The sequence below is a fragment of the Perissodus microlepis genome, chromosome 18 (genome assembly GCF_051167445.1).
Source record: "Perissodus microlepis isolate ML-2025 ecotype Zambia chromosome 18, ASM5116744v1, whole genome shotgun sequence".
Classification (NCBI taxonomy): domain Eukaryota; kingdom Metazoa; phylum Chordata; class Actinopteri; order Cichliformes; family Cichlidae; genus Perissodus; species Perissodus microlepis.
This window is the reverse complement of record NC_140478.1, coordinates 18,439,762-18,456,235: the sequence shown is the minus strand read 5'-3', so window position 1 is coordinate 18,456,235 and position 16,474 is coordinate 18,439,762. Positions and strand designations below refer to the sequence as shown.

Below are 16,474 nucleotides of genomic sequence, written 5' to 3'. Positions count from 1 at the left end.
CCCTTTTCTTTGTGTAACATTTGAACGGGAAATCCAAACTGTATCCAGACAGGACACCTGGGGGGGAAATAATAAATAAAGAGATTACTTTTGCTGACATTTTCCTGGAATAAAATCAAATGCCAATACTAACCTTAGTCCTTGGGTCATAATTCTGTTCTTTGTGAGTTCTTGTGAACAATGTCATCTATTGTAACTGAGGTCTCAGCAATGTTTGTGGCCAGGACAATCTTTCTTTGTCCCACTTGGGGGCGCTGGAACACAGCCTGCTGGTCAGCCACTGATAAACTTGAGTGCACTAAAAGAAAAGCAGAGCCAAATTATAAACTGGTTATAGGTGGGGAACCTTTTTCCAGAGGCCAAAAAGCAGGCCTCTGGAAATCCATCTCCTTACTTACAGGGCAGGATCATCTGGGAGCCAGAGGAGAAGCGCGGTTTTTCCTCGAGCTTCTCTTGAACAGCTTTTATGTCCTGCCATCCCGGGAGGAAACACAGCACTGCACCTGAAGAATGAGGGGAGAGGAGTTGTTGTAAAATATGACTCAGTCCAAAATTTCAAACACTATTATTTAAAGTGAATTAACAGCTTGGTAAAATAGGCACCTGGTTCTCCACATCTGTCAATGTGTTCGATGACATCAGCGACTAAATCAAGAACCGGTGCGGCATCGTTCTAAACAAGAAGACGCAGAGCAACTCATCAGTTTGGAAAAAAAAAAGTGTGAAAAACAAAAATGTGGCAGATGTGAGTTCCACCTCTTTGTCCATCTTCGCCCTTTCTGGGACCTGAGACCGACGCCCCATCTCTTTTAGTACATCTTCCAGGTACTTGTCTCGTACTGGGTGCATGAACCCTGGCACCTTTACGATCGGGCAGCCGCCAAAGTACTGAGCCAGCCTCTGTTGTCCCCAGTGGCACTCATGAGAACGACCCTCAGGTCAGGGTTCTCATTCAGGCTTGTGTGCAGCAGAGCCAGCAGCAGGTCTGTGTTTATGTCTCTCTCGTGGACCTCGTCAACCACCACGTGGCTGATTCCCTTCAGGGTTGGGTTTGACTGCAGCTTCCTTTGCTTTAGTATAATTGTGCAGCAGCTGTGGTTTAAAATACACAGCTCCATCTTTTTAGGCATGGTCAAGACGACCTGCTGAAGTTGAAGGAGTCAAGTGACTGTATGCTGACTGGCTGCTTTGTTAGCTATACCTTTTTCAACTGCTTGTTAACATGAATCACAGGACAGGACCTCGGCGCATTTTGGTATGTAGACATATAGAGATGCCCTGCTGAAGTTTAAACAGAGTATCACAACAGGGGAGAAGGGTGATCTTAGTGACCTGGACCTTGGCATCCTTGTTGGTGCTGGTATTTCAGAAACTGCTGATCTACTGTGATTTTCACACACCACTCTCGATCAACCCTCGTACAGAGACAGTGAGTTCACCGTACTCAAGAGACCTGCACAGTCAATCCAAGGACAGCTTTGGGATGTGCAGCCGACAAATCTGTAGCAACTGTGTGAGGCAAGTTAATGTAAGGTGTACCTAACAAAGTGGCCAGTGAGAGTACATAATTGTGCAGCAGCTGTTGTTTAAAATCTCAGAACAACAACCGACAAACGGCGTGGTTTCACTCACTGAGTCACCGTCTTTAGTTCTAATGCTACTAAAATGGATTTTTGGAAAGGATGTACAATGTTGTTTAATGAGTGTTACATTTATATTTGACTGACATAAACCATCATTAATTTTATCGGAAATACAGAAACAAAATTGTCAAACTGACCTCTGTGTGCCTCTCTTAGTGAAGACATCATCACCTTCTTCTAACCTTTGTGCCACGATGAAAGCTGTTCACCTTTCAGACTAAGAAACAGTTGTACTGATCCTGTGGCCTAAACATTCAGTAGCACATACCACATGGCACATAAGTTGTTGTGCTGTTTGTTCCTATTTATGGAGATCTGTCCATCCATAGATTAATTAATTTAGTTTGGTTCATTGATGTGAATCTCATGCCCTATTAGAAATAAATAAATAAATAAATACTAAAAAAAACAAATCATAATTATTTGTTTAAAACTTCTCTCTAAATAAGACTGACAGATCGCACACAGAGGCACTAAGAGAAGATACTTTAATGGGCTCTGTCATGCATGGTCATGACCAAAAGTTTATACACAATGCAGAAGTAAAGCATCAAATTGTGCACTGGAGTCAATTCAAGAAGTCTGTCCTTCCAGCACATGGTCTGTTAATAAGGCACATATTGCCTAATTCTGTGCACATCTGACTAAAAAAACAAATCCTTTGGTAAATGATTCTGCTCACATCAAGCCGAGAAGGAAGAAAAGACTCAGCTCACCTCCCCCACACTTCTGTTGGTCTGAACAAAGTAAAGAGGGTTACAGTAATATCTGCGTAGCAGGACATAAATTCAAACATGTGGAACATGAAGCAGTTAGAGTATGGAGCCCTGGCAAGACGAGCAAACCAGATCAAGGACGAGCTCAGACAGGCAAGAAAAACTATGTTTACGCAGAGTTGTAATATAGGGAGCATAAACCAGAGTTAGTCATGCTGTCTTTGTTGTAATATCTTTAACCTTTGCTTTCAATTCCTCTTCTACAGGGAGTGAGAAGACCCTACAAAGAAGTGATCGATGTCTTCCAGGGTGATTTACACAGGGCAGGAATGAAACCTCTGACATTTGTCAGACAGGTAAACTTGGACCTTTACACACTGTGTAAACTCATTACGTTTCCTTTGAGTAAGGATGTCCGTGTTGCGCTTTTTCACAGGTTCTTGCAGCGTGTGTTTACCCGCCGCTTATCAACAGCAGCAATCTGCCACTTGATGTAAGACAGAGGGCCCAGGAGGAGCTGGGAAGATGTGTTGGAGGGAGTGTAGGTGAGGGCAACGTATGCGGTCTAATGACGTGGAAAAAAATGAAAATGCTTGTAGTGCAGGACCCCCAAGGTGGAGCACATAAACTCACTGCACACAGTTATCTTTATTGTGTGACAACTACTACTGTGGTTTCGGCCCTTGGCTCCGGACACAGGCACCCCGTCTCGCTGCCACACCTTCCCAGCTAGCTTTCACTGACAAAAAGCAGACACACACAGTCAATTGATGCACCTGCGCACCTATTCTCCCCGCCTCAGCACCGCCCCATGAGCTCACTGTGACGCTTTCTCCGCTGCAGCAGGCCAGAGACCACGCCCCTGCCACAAGGCTTTATCTGCAGTAACCGTGTGGTGGCAGAAATATGGGCTCAAAATGTGGTCATAAATATTTTGTACTTGTAAAAAAGATTTGTGTGTGCGTAAAAAAGATTTGTATGTGTAAAAAAGATTTGTATGTGTAAAAAAGATTTGTGTGTGCGTAAAAAAGATTTGTGTGTGGACTTAGCCCAAAAAAACCCTGCAAGTTACAAGTACGAATTTTGACCCTATTTTTCTTCCTTTCATCTAATTGGTCAATGTCATGTCAATCACAAATGTAACAATCCAATCAGAGAACAGATGGGTTTGGCTGTCGGAGGGGCGCTTTTTTGAACTGCAGGTCCTTGAAGGGTAATACAGTTTGAAGCTGGAGGATCTCTATATAAATATCTGATAGCAGCTAGGTCCCCTAGCTTTCAGCAGCTGTTGAAAGGATAAAGTTGTGCTATATCAGTGGTTAGAAATACCATTATTACTTTAGGATTAGTTTAACACAAAGTCAGGGCTGACCCGGGACCATTGCTGTGAGTCACAGTGCGCAGCATAAAAGTCCTTTCACATCAGACGCAGGATGTGCTGCTAATGCTAACTGCTAACTAAAAGCAAAGGATCCAGAATTTGTTGTGCTGGCTGCTGGGCTCTGTGGGTTTTTGCAGCAGCTCTACCTGTACTAGATGCACCTGCTCCTTGTCTTTTCTATCTCTAACTTTATGTCCTCTACAAGAGTTTCTATTTTTTTTGCTGGTTCTTCAAATGTTAAATAAAAACATGTATGCTAATTCATAACGAAGAAAGCTTTGTAATGAAGACTGTCATTTCCAAAACACTGCCCGCCCCCACCCCGCGGTCCGCAGCGCTGTTGAAAAGGCTGTGGAAGTCCCTATATTAAACACGTAGACCTGTGACACAAAAATCACCAAACTCGGACGATCACAGACTGTTTTCCTTCGTGGTGATGAAGGAAAACGCTGGGTTGGCATGTAAAAGGACATTTATTCCCTTCAAAGACCTGCAGTTCAAAAAAAGCGCCCCTCCGACAGCCAAACCCATCTGTTCTCTGATTGGATTGTTACATTTGTGATTGACATGACATTGACCAATCAGATGAAAGGAAGAAAAATGGGGTCAAAATTCGTACTTGTAACTTGCAGGGGTTTTTTTTGGGCTAAGTCCACACACAAATCTTTTTTATGCATACAAATCTTTTTTACACATACAAATCTTTTTTACACACACACAAATCTTTTTTACGCACACACAAATCTTTTTTACGCATACAAATCTTTTTTACAAGTACAAAATATTTATGACCACATTTTGAGCCCATACAGAAATAGCAAAAGACTAAAACCCCCAAAACAGGGCAGATGGCATCAAAACTATCTATAGATACAGATCTACAGAGCTTCAAATGGTAAAAATGGAACTGGAGTATACCTTTAAGGTTCTTAGGGTTACTACAATCATTGTTAGTCAAATTAAACTTTATTGTCAGTTCTGCAATGTACAGGACATACACAGCACTGAAATGCCGTTTCGCCCACTGTGTGTAATAGAAAAAAGAAAAAAAAAATCAAAATTCAGTTCAATTCTAAAATAAAATAAAATAGCTGTTCATGTATGAAAAATGAGGTTTGCAAGAATTCTTTTAAAAAAGTTTTTTAATTCATAAAGTTGGGTGAGAATATCTTACTTTCAGTGATTCACTTAAAACAACAGTAACAGGTCTCCACAGATTACAAATAAACTGCGCAGAAATACTGTCATACTCTGGCTTCCATGTTTATTATATACATAAAAGTCTCTATACAGGAAGCATATGTAATAATAGAAGTGTTTAATAAACTATAGGCTCATATAGACAAACATTATAAATACAATGAAATGTATATGTCTTATAAAACATTTTAAAAAAGCCATTTTATGAATTCAAATCTAGGCAGAAATACAAATACAAAAAGTCTGCTTTGTTTTGCCGGATCAAGTTGTAGGTGTGTTTTATAATAATAATAATAATAATAATAATAATAATAATAATAATAATAATAATAATAGATTGCATTTATATAGCGCTTTTCGAGACCCTCAAAGCGCTTTACAATTCCACTATTCATTCATTCTCACATTCACACACTGGTGGAGGCAAGCTACAGTTGTAGCCACAGCTGCCCTGGGGCAGCCTGACAGAAGCGAGGCTGCCATATCGCACATCGGCCCCTCTGGCCAACACCAGTAGGCGGTAGGTGAAGTGTCTTGCCCAAGGACACAGTGTTGGGAAGGTTACTTTTAAAATGTATTCCATTACAGATTACAGAATACATGCCCCAAAATGTATTCTGTAACGTATTCCGTTACGTTACTCAATGAGAGTAACGTATTCTGAATACTTTGGATTAGTTAATATATTATCATGCTGTTTACAACTACGTGAATGTACTATTGCTGTGATTTATTACTGTTACTGAAGGTTCGCGGCTCCGAACCGTAGTAAAGGGACCTCTGGCTAATACGTCAGGTTCGTGTTGGGCTCGTAGCCGAAAAATAGCTTTACTTTGTTGTCTGGGTCAACTTTGCTTGCGAGAGACAGAGAGAGGCGTTGAAAGGCTGCTCCAACGGAACTTGTTGTTTTTGGAGGAAAACACGAACACGGTGTACAGTCGAGTCTTAATAGCTTACCTACAACTGGGCTCGTCAGGCACTCTTCTTGGCTGCAGTGGTTATTATTATATTTACATGCTTCCAGCTCCCGTTTTTGCTCGATGACAGCTCGTACTTTTCCTTTTTCTCCCTCCCTCGCTCACAGACACATAACGTGTATGGCAGTCCATTCTCCCCCAAGTGAGTTAAAGTCTGTTTTCAATCTCTTCAGGTTCATATTCTGCTGTACCTGGCATACCAGAAATCATCCACAGCATCTCTGAATTCATAAAGAGACGAGACGGAGGAATTCCATCTCACCCCGAGAACATTTACATCAGTCCTGGCTCACAGTGGTCAATCTCGGTAACTCCATGATTACAGACATGCAGCATACATGTGTATGTGCTTTCTAATGGATCATCACAAGCTCTCTTTTCTGTGCTTTCTAGAACATTCTCAATGTCTTAGTGAACCGTGAGGCTTCACCAAGAACAGGTGTGTTGATTCCAGTGCCATGCCACAACAAAACCGTGTTGTCCATAACGCAGTTGGGTGCAGTCGCCGTCCCTTATTACCTGAGTGAGGAGCAGGGATGGGCGCTGCAGGTGGAAGAGCTGCAGCGAGCGCTCGAATCTGCAAAGGGAGTCTGTAATCCTGTGGCTCTGTACATCATCAACCCCGGAAATCCAGCAGGTATTTATTCCAGCCAGTGTGGGGATCGTCTACTGTAAGTGTTTGTTCTTTGTGTTACAGGATGAATATTATACCCTTACTTGTTTTTATGCCACACTGCCTGTAGGTCATGTTCAGAGCCAAAAATCAGTGCAAGAGGTGATCCGGTTTGCTTGGGAAAAGAGGCTCTTTCTTCTGGTTGATGAGGTGGAGAAGCTATTATCATCCATGCAAGCATATTTTAAAAACCAAATGCATCTGTATAAAGGAACTTATGGATGTTTACATGTTGCATTGCAGCTCTATCAGGACTGTGTTTATGGGGAAAACTGTGAGTTTGTGTCCTACAAAAGGGCTGTGAGCGAGATGGGGCCTCCTTTCTCAGGCACAGTGGAGCTGGCGTCCTTTCACTCAGTGTCCAAAGGCTTCTCGGGAGAGTATGTGTTCAGTCCAGATATGTATCTGGTTTGTAATGGATGATTCTCACAAAGCTTGAGGCAAAAACTAAACTGCAATTTAAAGAAATAAAGCAGTCAAATAAGCAATCTCACTACAAGATCAAAAAGATGAAGATGTTAGTATGCTCACTGATACTTATAAGTGCTATTGTGCATTATTTGCACAACTACAAAGATGATCAGGATTTTTAAAAACTTATACAACTTATAATATTACAAATATTATTTCTCTGTATTGTTGAGTTTTAAGAAATCTTATCTTGAAAAACACAAATGTGACATAAGCTACTCTCTACAGTTTATGCTTTTTTCAGAAGAGAAATCTGAACACTGGATATACTAGTGAAAAAAAAAAACAAGTTCTGAGGAGATTTTTGGGTACCTCAGCGTCACTGCGTGAGATGTGAGATACACCCTAGTCAGGCTGGCAGGCTATTATTGGACCAGTACAGAGACAGTCATTTATAAACACAATCACACTTAAAGTCACCAATTAACCTAACATGCAAACTTTGGACTCTGAAAGGTTGCCAGATAACCTGGACAAATCCCACATATGCACAGGGAAAGACTCCAGCTGGTCAGCAGGTTTGACCCCTGAACCTCCTTGCAGCCAGGTTAATATGCTAACCAGTGCAATGGTTACCCTGATACTGGCGGTAGTTAGTGGCACCTCTCAGCCTTCTAGTAGATACACCTATGATGTAATTTAAAACTCCTACATCACTTTGATCTCGAGTTATCACATTCACAAACTTGGGTGCTCATGTTGTCTGTCAGTCTTTTATGGCTGTCAGGTAAACTCTTCCAAAGTTGATTGCATTGCATGACTTGCATCGTGACAATTACACTTTTGTGTTTAACATATATTTTCGGTGTTAATTGTAGAAATGTCTTTTTGAAATTCATGCAAATTAGTGCCAAGTGTGCTAAAATAGCTTTGGACATTTTCTTTAGACTGGTATGAACTAAGAGATCATTGACCAGAGTCTCATTGTAAGTTTAAACACTTCTTATACAAGCTAACATACGGAACTTAAAAGTATCACAGGTGTAACAGTGATACTTTTAAGAGTGCAAGCAGGGTGGAGAGGATGGGGATGCATTTCAGGGCAAGAGTCAAAAGGAAGGTTGTGTGTCCAGTATATCCACTATCCTTCCTCTGCACATGTCTAAACCATCTTGGTCTCAAACTATGTCTCCAAACTGCTCAACCTGAGCTTTCCCTTTGATGTACCAGTCCCCTTGAACTGGCAGGCAGGAAGTAAAGAAGAAATCTTCATAGGATGTAGTAAAGAAGGGCGTGCAGAGGGTTGGTATGTCAGAGGAGGATGGTAGGGATAGTGTGAAATGAAAATAAAAAATCAAATTCAGTGATAAACTGGTCATCCACTGAGAGTGATTATGAGAAGCAAAGCTCCAGAACAGCTACATTTTTTGTTGTTTCTACATGTAAGTCTCTTTCATTAGGTGTGGTCTCCGTGCTGGATATGTCGAGCTGGTAAATCTGGATCCTGCTGTCATGAAATACATCCACACACTGTTCTCCAAAGATTCTTGTGCACCAGTTTTAGGTCAGATTGCCCTGGATCTGATGACGGACCCTCCAAAGCCAGGAGACCCCTCGTACCTGCTCTATAAACAGGTTGGACCTGAGAACTGTACTCTTGTTTAGCTGAGGACGACCAACTACATGTAGCGCTGTAGCTGTTTTTGATAAAGAATTTGCCATTTTCTACAAGCTGATGTCTTCTGCAGGAGATTGAGCAGATCAGGACTGTGCTGGTTCATAGCGTGAAGAGAGTCCACGAGGTTGTCAACAGCCTACCGGGATTCAGCTGCCCACCCATTGAAGGAGGATTGTTTGCGTTCCCCAGACTGCACCTCACACCAAAAGCTATTCAGAAAGCCAAGGTTACAGCAGAAATGCAAGAGGATGTTTTACATAATCGATGCTGAAGCCCTTTGAACTTTCTCCTGGTTCATTTTCCTGAAATGTGTTTTTGTTGTTTTCCTTGGATATTTCAGGAATTAGGACTGCAGCCAGACACATTCTACTGTACGAGACTGCTAGAAGAAGGTGGAGTGTTTACCGGTCCTGGTTGGGAGTACGGACAAAAGGAGGGCACCTACCACATCAGGTACAACACAAGTCGGGCACTCTTCAAAGTACATAATTGAGAAATTATAGATATTATATAAAGCAATTTTATTTTTGTATGAAACAAAAAATTATTTCTATTGTTAAAAGAAGTCTGTGTTTAGACTGCAGATGGATTCATTTCATGGTCCAAGTCTCAGTCTTTTTTTTTTTTTTTTTTTTTTTTTTGTCTCTGCAGATTTTGCATCGCGGTCCCTCAGGACGTCATGGAGGAATTACTGAGACGCCTGAGCAGCTTCCACATGACATTTATGAAGGATTTTTCTTAAAGACAAACTTCCCATTGGAGTTTAATTGTTCTCTAATCCCATAACTCTATATAGAAAATCAAACCATTTCTGAAACAGCGATGTTGATTTTAATAAATATGACATTTATTGCATACAATCTTTGGTCAGCCATCTTTTGTCACTACCCATTAGAGTAAGATCCAGCTTCAGCTTTTCAGAAAGCAACTAACCATCTATTACAAGTTCGAAATTCAAATGAGGCCTTACATCAGCCATCATTAAAAATTAAATAAAAAAAAAATAATAATAAAATAGCAGTAGTGTGTTCTTTAAAGAGTTCCTGACAAATTCCGTGCTTTCACAATGGAATCCAGCACTAAAAGAAAAAAAAAAAAAAAAAAAAAAAAAAGTGATGTCAAAACAGCAAATCATCAGCCACTTAATCTGTCTGAGCCAGCAGACATGTAGAAAACCCTCAGTCTTATCAATCCACTTCACTGTCACTGCTGTGAACAAGAGGGTTTGAATCTGTATTGTTCAGCAGCTCTACTAGTAAAGAGATGAGCTCTCCATCTTGAGAAGCGTTTGTGTTACTGGGGCTGTTGAGGTTTCGGTGCAGCATGGTCTGAATGGAAGTGCGTAGCTCCCAGAGCAGCTCCCACGTCTCAACCGGCAGCTCACAGCGCACCAGAGATCGTCCAGGAAATGATACTTCTATTTTGTCGCCATGCACTGGTCACAAGAAAAAGAAGAGTAGTATTCAAGTCTGCTAATGCAGAGGGATGATTTCATTTTTGGTGCTTGTCTAAAATGCAAACATGTAGACAGACTTGCACAGTTGAAATAATTTCATTTTTACTGTAGCACTCCATAACAGTCCAAAAGCATTAGTCAGCACTTGAACACTAAACCAACAAGATTTTCAGCTGATCAGAGACGTGCACAAACAAAGGACTTCAGTCAGATTACCATCCTCCAACCTGTGCTACAAATGCATTCTTTAGGGAGAGCAGAAAACATCTTACCCATCTCTGTGATATCGCAGTCTGTAAGCAGCAACAGAGCGAGTGGATGGACTGCAGAAGAGTCTCTGATGAAAACATTCCCGTTGGACTTGATGGCACTGAAGAAGGTCAACCACCGACTAGGGAGGTCTTCTTTCCCTCTACAATATAAAATGAAAACAAACTTTACATGCACATCAAGTCTGTTTGTGATGCAACTCAATATTTAGGGCACGCTCTGACCGGTTCACTGAGGAGCGGTGAAGCAGCACTGGCCCACTGAGTGTTCGCAAAGAAATGCTGTTGGGACGAAAGCGTCCTCCTTTAGTCACAACACCTTTCTTCACCTAAAAACAAAAGAACAAAACAAACCAGGTCTAATTTAAATGCAATGCAACGTCAGATTCAACACAAACACCTATACAGCTTTAACCTAGAAAGGCTCAAGTAGATGTATAGAACCGTTACATCACTGTTACCATACAAATGCATACGTATCCATTTTAGCCCATACAGAGATAATTATGAGTCCCTGGGGGGATTATAGCAGGATATAGGCAATGAAAGTCAGTCTGGGTAGCTGACATGTACCTGAATGAGGTTGGGATACAGCCCAGCCAGCAGCACAGCTTTAAGCAGCTCATCCTGGTTGCTGTGCTCATTGTAGAGAGAGGTGTAACGCTGGCAGTCACTGGGATGAGAAACCAGCCCGGCGTCATGCAGATGATCACTGAACTGAGATATAAGACCTGCAATAGGATCAGATGACAGAAATATTTGAATTTAGCATTTTAGCAAAAAACAAAAGGGCAGGGATTTTTAACTTCCAAAAGTGGACTGAGACAGGGTGTAAAAGACTGACCGTTTATAAAACGAAGGCTGGCCTTGGACAGGGTGTGTCTCTCCAGAAAGTCATCCCTGTCCTCTCGGTTGCCGTCCTGCTGAACTTTCCTCCAGCCCAGAACAGCTCTACTGACCACCAGATAGTCACTGTAGCTTGAGCCACTCAGAGCCTCTTTGGCCTGGACAAACAGAAAGCAGACGACTCAGTAACAGCTTAGCAAACAAAAATATGGAAAAATTTATTATGGTGAAGACATCTCACCTTGTTGACTAGTGCTCTGTTCTGCAAGCTGTTGTGGAAAGGGTCTCTAGTGAGACAGGCAGCTACAGACAACATAGGCAGAACACATCTAAACATGCTACTCAGGACTAATATTTTGCCCAGCCGTGGGTCACATGACATGCAGGCGACACGATCCCCTAATGGAGTCAGTGTTTCGGTCCTGTCCAGGACTCCTGCAAAACAAAAGTGCATCAAAATGACGAGTAAAGACGAGTAAAGACGAGTAAAGACGAGTAAAGACGAGTAAAGACGCGCTTACCTATATCTTGTAGATTACGGACAGCGTCTCTCACAGACTCTGGCTCTGGGCTGTCCAATACTTGGGATAAGAAATCTACAGCCTACAAGCACCAAAAATGATAAGCCATTAATAAATATAAAATGGAAAAAATTTTAAATACAGATACAAGAAAGAACAGGGGAAAAAAATTATTCCTGTACCTTTGAGTTTGGACTGTGGATTTTAGCCTGCACTACTAAACTCTCAAGTGGGGTGCGCAGGATCTCAGGGATGGGAAAGGGAGGCATGGATTCCAGCTGTTCTCTTGAGAAAAGGTGGTAGGACTGTCCCGGCTGACACCGGCCTGCTCTCCCTTTTCTTTGTGTAACATTTGAACGGGAAATCCAAACTGTATCCAGACAGGACACCTGGGGGGGAATAAATAAATAGAAAGATTACTTTTGCTGACATTTTCCTGGAATAAAATCAAATGCCAATACTAACCTTAGTCCTTGGGTCATAATTCTGTTCTTTGTGAGTTCCTGCATCCACCACGTGAACAATGTCATCTATTGTAACTGAGGTCTCAGCAATGTTTGTGGCCAGGACAATCTTTCTTTGTCCCACTTGGGGGCGCTGGAACACAGCCTGCTGGTCAGCCACTGATAAACTTGAGTGCACTAAAAGAAAAGCAGAGCCAAATTATAAAGTGGTTATAGGTGGGGAACCTTTTTCCAGAGGCCAAAAAGCAGGCCTCTGGAAATCCATCTCCTTACTTACAGGGCAGGATCATCTGGGAGCCAGAGGAGAAGCGCGGTTTTTCCTCGAGCTTCTCTTGAACAGCTTTTATGTCCTGCCATCCCGGGAGGAAACACAGCACTGCACCTGAAGAATGAGGGGAGAGGAGTTGTTGTAAAATATGACTCGGCCCAAAATTTCAAACACTATTATTTAAAGTGAATTAACAGCTTGGTAAAATAGGCACCTGGTTCTCCACATCTGTCAATGTGTTCGATGACATCAGCGACTAAATCAAGAACCGGTGCGGCATCGTTCTAAACAAGAAAAAGACGCAGAGCAACTCATCAGTTTGGAAAAAAAAAAAAAGAAAGAAAATGTGTGAAAAACAAAAATGTGGCAGATGTGAGTTCCACCTCTTTGTCCGTCTTCGCCCTTTCTGGGACCTGAGACCGACGCCCCATCTCTTTTAGTACATCTTCCAGGTACTTGTCTCGTACTGGGTGCATGAACCCTGGCACCTTTACGATCGGGCAGCCGCCAAAGTACTGAGCCAGCCTCTGGGTGTCCCCAGTGGCACTCATGAGAACGACCCTCAGGTCAGGGTTCTCATTCAGGCTTGTGCGCAGCAGAGCCAGCAGCAGGTCTGTGTTTATGTCTCTCTCGTGGACCTCGTCAACCACCACGTGGCTGATTCCCTTCAGGGTTGGGTTTGACTGCAGCTTCCTCAGCAGGACGCCCACTGTGAGGAAGAGCAACGCTCCTCCACTGTGCTCTGGGAGTCGGCTCTCGAGTCTCACCTACAGGAGAAAGATAATACAAATATTATGCATTACTATGGAAAAGATTAACTCAACCCTTCATATCCTTTTGACGCTACCAGCCACAATTCAAGGATTCAGTTACAAAACCAATGTGGTAGAATAAGAAAACTGCCAGTTTATTTTATTCTACTTTTTACTCTTTATGTCAGAAAATAGTTAAAAACAATAGATATAAGGAAGGCCCTCAAAAATTAGAACTTTAATATAAATCTGTAGTCATTGCATGAGCTGCAACGCTCAAGTTTTCTAGAGAGGTGCAGGCAGATCAAACATTTTGCTGTAATCTAGATAGTTTCATAAAAACAAAAATAACAAAAACACCTATGACATAATTTTATGTCCCGGTGATGACTGAAATTAAAGTTAGAGCACTTTGTTGTGGGAGCCCAAAAACAGCTTTGTCGAGAGGAATTTCAAATACATTTATTGAATAAAAAGTTTTAAAAAGCTTAATTTTTAAAGCACAAGACGAAGTTTTGAAGTTGTGCAAATACATTTCTCTTATTAGAGAAATCAAAACAAATCGTTTTGTGTTCAACTAAGATATTGTATAATCTATGCGGCTGTCCTAACCTGATATCCTACAGACTGTTTCAGAGCTGGACCCATCTCCTGAGCAACACGGTGGGCCACCGACACAGCACTGATCCGGCGAGGCTGGGTTACCAAGATGTTGCACTCAGCCCCGCTGCCCCCTCTCACGCGATCCTCCAGCAGAAAACGAGGGACCCGAGTTGTCTTGCCACATCCTGTTTCTCCAGCAATCACAACTACCCTGGAGGCCTGCACAGCTGAGATCACACGCTGACGGTGGGCGTCGACCGGGAGCTCGAGGCTCAGTTCGGGGTTCGCTCTGTTCCATCTCTCCTGCAGGTGGATGCTGAGCTGCTGAGCCTCAGATTCAGAAAGAGGCCTGTACGGCCTGCCTGTGATGGCATCTGTTATAAAATCCTCCTCTTCCTCATCATTCCGGTTTATTGTCTGCCGTTCTTTTGCCTCTTCCTCTTTCCATAGTTTCTGTACCTCTGTTGTCACTGGGTACTGTTAGAAAAATGCGCAAACTCAGAAACTTACATTTTTGTCAAAACTCAGTCAAACACCACTAATCCTCCTTGTACCAAGACTCACCTGGGTGAGGTACTCTCTCATGCTTTGCTCCAGATATTTTGGAATCTCCAATGGAAGTGGGCGCCTCTCCCTCTCTCCAGCCTCCCTCACCTTTTCTCGATGATACTTGGCATGTGTCAGTGGGTTGTTGTCCTTATCCAGCAGCTCCAATTCCTGTAACCAGCAGGTGAGATGCATATATTAAGTACAATCTTGACTTGTTAAGATACAGTAGTTCTCGACAAATACTCACCTTTAGCTTCATGCAGGCAAGTGCAGCAGCTCTTGCCTCTGCTGCCGCCCGGCTGCCTGCTTTGGCTGTGAATGTCATCTCCTCGGGCCACAGCAGAGTCAGCTCACACTTCTTTAGCTTCCCTCCTGTTGTTCTGAACTGCAGTAGCTCCTGCAGTAATAAGTCACATGTTAGCTTACAATGCACATCGAGTTTAAAGAGGATAGATGGTTACCGCCCAAAACAAAGTGAACTACAAACCCAGATATTGTTGGACGATGTGGCCACCTGGATAACCCTATTCAGCAGAGATTTAGGTTGTGGAAACAAGGAAAGAGCTTCTGACACATTGGAGTCATCCTCTTTAGCAGGTGCCCGGTCATTTGCTCTGCCTCTGTAGATGTCACCTGTCCAGGAATTATCCTCATTATCATGAAGAGGTGTATGCAGCCCTCCTCTCCCACGGCCAGCTCTCCTCCTGGGGAGCTGGTTGTTTGGCCCTATCACACCCATTTCCTGTAAACAAACACAATCAAAGAACGGTGAGAGGGGAGAAAGAGACATATCATATACTGCAAACTCACATGCTGGTTTTCAGCTTACTCTGAGCTTCTGACAAGCGGCAGCTGCTGCAAATTGCTCTGCCTCGCTCTTCTTTGAGCCGTAACCCTCCACTTCCATCTTGCAGGGCCACTGCAGCGTGACAGTGGCCTTCTACAGAGGAGCCACAACACAAAACTTAACACCATCAACGGATTTTGTCACATGTACAGTGAAAGCAATAATGCTGTCTTGTTCTGACTTTAGCGCTGACCTTAACACCAGCATGTTCCATGCAACTGTACTGGATGAGCTGAGAGAGGTCGCTGACTCCCAGTGACCGTGAGATGGTGTTGTGCAGGAGGCTTTTAGGATCTGGAAACTCCTTCAGGAGGTGGCGTCTGCTATCGACTAAATAGTAAATATAATAAAAATTGTAAAAGGTGACTGTCGGCAGTGGATACATGGGAGTCCAAATATGAGATTAAAGAAAACAAAAGAAGCAAGACTACGAAATACAAGCACAACAAATAACCTTTTAAATGACGTGCCCTTGAGTTTTTAGCGCCGCTGCTGGCGAGCTGTCACCCGTTAGCTAACCGGCATCTTCACTCACCTCGTTTACTCTGGAAATAAGATGTCGCATTCATCTGAAAGCTTGGAGATTTGGTCCCATACCACCGCATTTCTTTACTCAAGTCAGACGCTGTTTTACAGCCACTGTGAACGCATTTGCCAATGTTGCATAGCGCTCTCAAACGCACGAGTAAAACACCGGGTAGCGCCATCTTTAAACTATAGTTTCTTCTTCGGCTCCTCTACAAGCCGTTTCCATAAACGCCCTCTTGTGGCAGGGAGTATAACTGCATCTTTTAGAGCGCCTCGTAAAAACATGAGCAGATCAGAATCAGAGAAACTTTATTAATCCCAGAGGGAAATTGAGTTGTCATAGCAGCAGATATACAACAAACATTAAGCACTCATACAAAATGAGTGTAGAAACGGCGATATTAATAAATAAACATTAAGACATATAGATAAATATAGAGATATAGGTATAAATCTAAATCTAAATATACATATAAATATAATAGGACAAGTATGTGTGCAAATATATGTTGTGGTGCACAAAAGTGACCCACGGGGATAAATTAAAGAGTCTGATAGCAGTGGGAGCAGCATTCTGTCACTGTTCACCTCCTCCAGGGTGGCGAGCTTCATGCCAAAAACAGACTCTGCCTTCCAGATGAGTTTGTACAGTCTGTTTGCGTCCTTTGCTTTGATGCCTGGACTCCAGCATG

The 16,474-nt window shown here is 42.6% G+C and overlaps 3 protein-coding genes across 3 annotated transcripts; 1 reads left to right on the top strand and 2 right to left on the bottom strand.

Moving 5' to 3' along the window:
* Positions 1-173: 173 nt before the first annotated feature.
* On the bottom strand, positions 174-919 carry LOC146367692 (ATP-dependent RNA helicase DHX30-like; the record flags this gene model as incomplete). The annotated part of the gene is made up of 4 exons (XM_084912687.1): positions 757-919; positions 604-673; positions 399-503; positions 174-298 (listed from the first exon to the last, which is right to left on the bottom strand). Coding segments are annotated over exons 1-4 (393 nt in total), but the record flags the coding sequence as incomplete, so codon positions are not given.
* Positions 920-2,413: 1,494 nt separating this feature from the next.
* LOC146367691 (alanine aminotransferase 1) lies at positions 2,414-9,421 on the top strand. Its single transcript, XM_084913006.1, has 11 exons — positions 2,414-2,512; positions 2,626-2,715; positions 2,796-2,904; positions 6,091-6,224; positions 6,311-6,554; positions 6,661-6,740; positions 6,834-6,970; positions 8,462-8,636; positions 8,750-8,905; positions 9,020-9,132; positions 9,331-9,421. The coding sequence occupies exons 1-11, from the start codon at positions 2,438-2,440 to the stop codon at positions 9,419-9,421; spliced, it is 1,404 nt and encodes a 467-aa protein (XP_084769132.1). The 5' UTR covers positions 2,414-2,437.
* An 81-nt stretch (positions 9,422-9,502) lies between these two features.
* dhx30 (DEAH (Asp-Glu-Ala-His) box helicase 30) lies at positions 9,503-15,982 on the bottom strand. The gene is made up of 19 exons (XM_084913005.1): positions 15,790-15,982; positions 15,448-15,584; positions 15,237-15,347; positions 14,895-15,149; positions 14,655-14,804; positions 14,423-14,575; positions 13,868-14,335; positions 12,887-13,270; positions 12,718-12,787; positions 12,513-12,617; positions 12,237-12,412; positions 11,954-12,160; positions 11,772-11,853; positions 11,492-11,685; positions 11,249-11,408; positions 10,978-11,135; positions 10,630-10,733; positions 10,408-10,547; positions 9,503-10,114 (listed from the first exon to the last, which is right to left on the bottom strand). The coding sequence occupies exons 1-19, from the start codon at positions 15,959-15,961 to the stop codon at positions 9,867-9,869; spliced, it is 3,474 nt and encodes a 1,157-aa protein (XP_084769131.1). The 5' UTR covers positions 15,962-15,982; the 3' UTR covers positions 9,503-9,866.
* Positions 15,983-16,474: the final 492 nt, after the last annotated feature.

What these genes read in the sequence shown, in the direction of transcription:
- LOC146367691 (XM_084913006.1), top strand. Translation starts at nt 2,438, where the DNA reads ATGTGGAACATGAAGCAGTTAGAGTATGGAGCCCTGGCAAGACGAGCA. An exon ending in TCAAGGACGAGCTCAGACAG is followed by an intron (nt 2,513 to 2,625) that starts GCAAGAAAAACT and finishes CCTCTTCTACAG; the next exon opens with GGAGTGAGAAGACCCTACAA. An exon ending in TCCAAAGGCTTCTCGGGAGA is followed by an intron (nt 6,971 to 8,461) that starts GTATGTGTTCAG and finishes CTCTTTCATTAG; the next exon opens with GTGTGGTCTCCGTGCTGGAT.
- dhx30 (XM_084913005.1), bottom strand. Translation starts at nt 15,961, where the DNA reads ATGGCGCTACCCGGTGTTTTACTCGTGCGTTTGAGAGCGCTATGCAAC. An exon ending in TGGAACATGCTGGTGTTAAG is followed by an intron (nt 15,348 to 15,447) that starts GTCAGCGCTAAA and finishes GCTCCTCTGTAG; the next exon opens with AAGGCCACTGTCACGCTGCA. An exon ending in CTCCCAGATGATCCTGCCCT is followed by an intron (nt 12,413 to 12,512) that starts GTAAGTAAGGAG and finishes CTTTTCTTTTAG; the next exon opens with TGCACTCAAGTTTATCAGTG.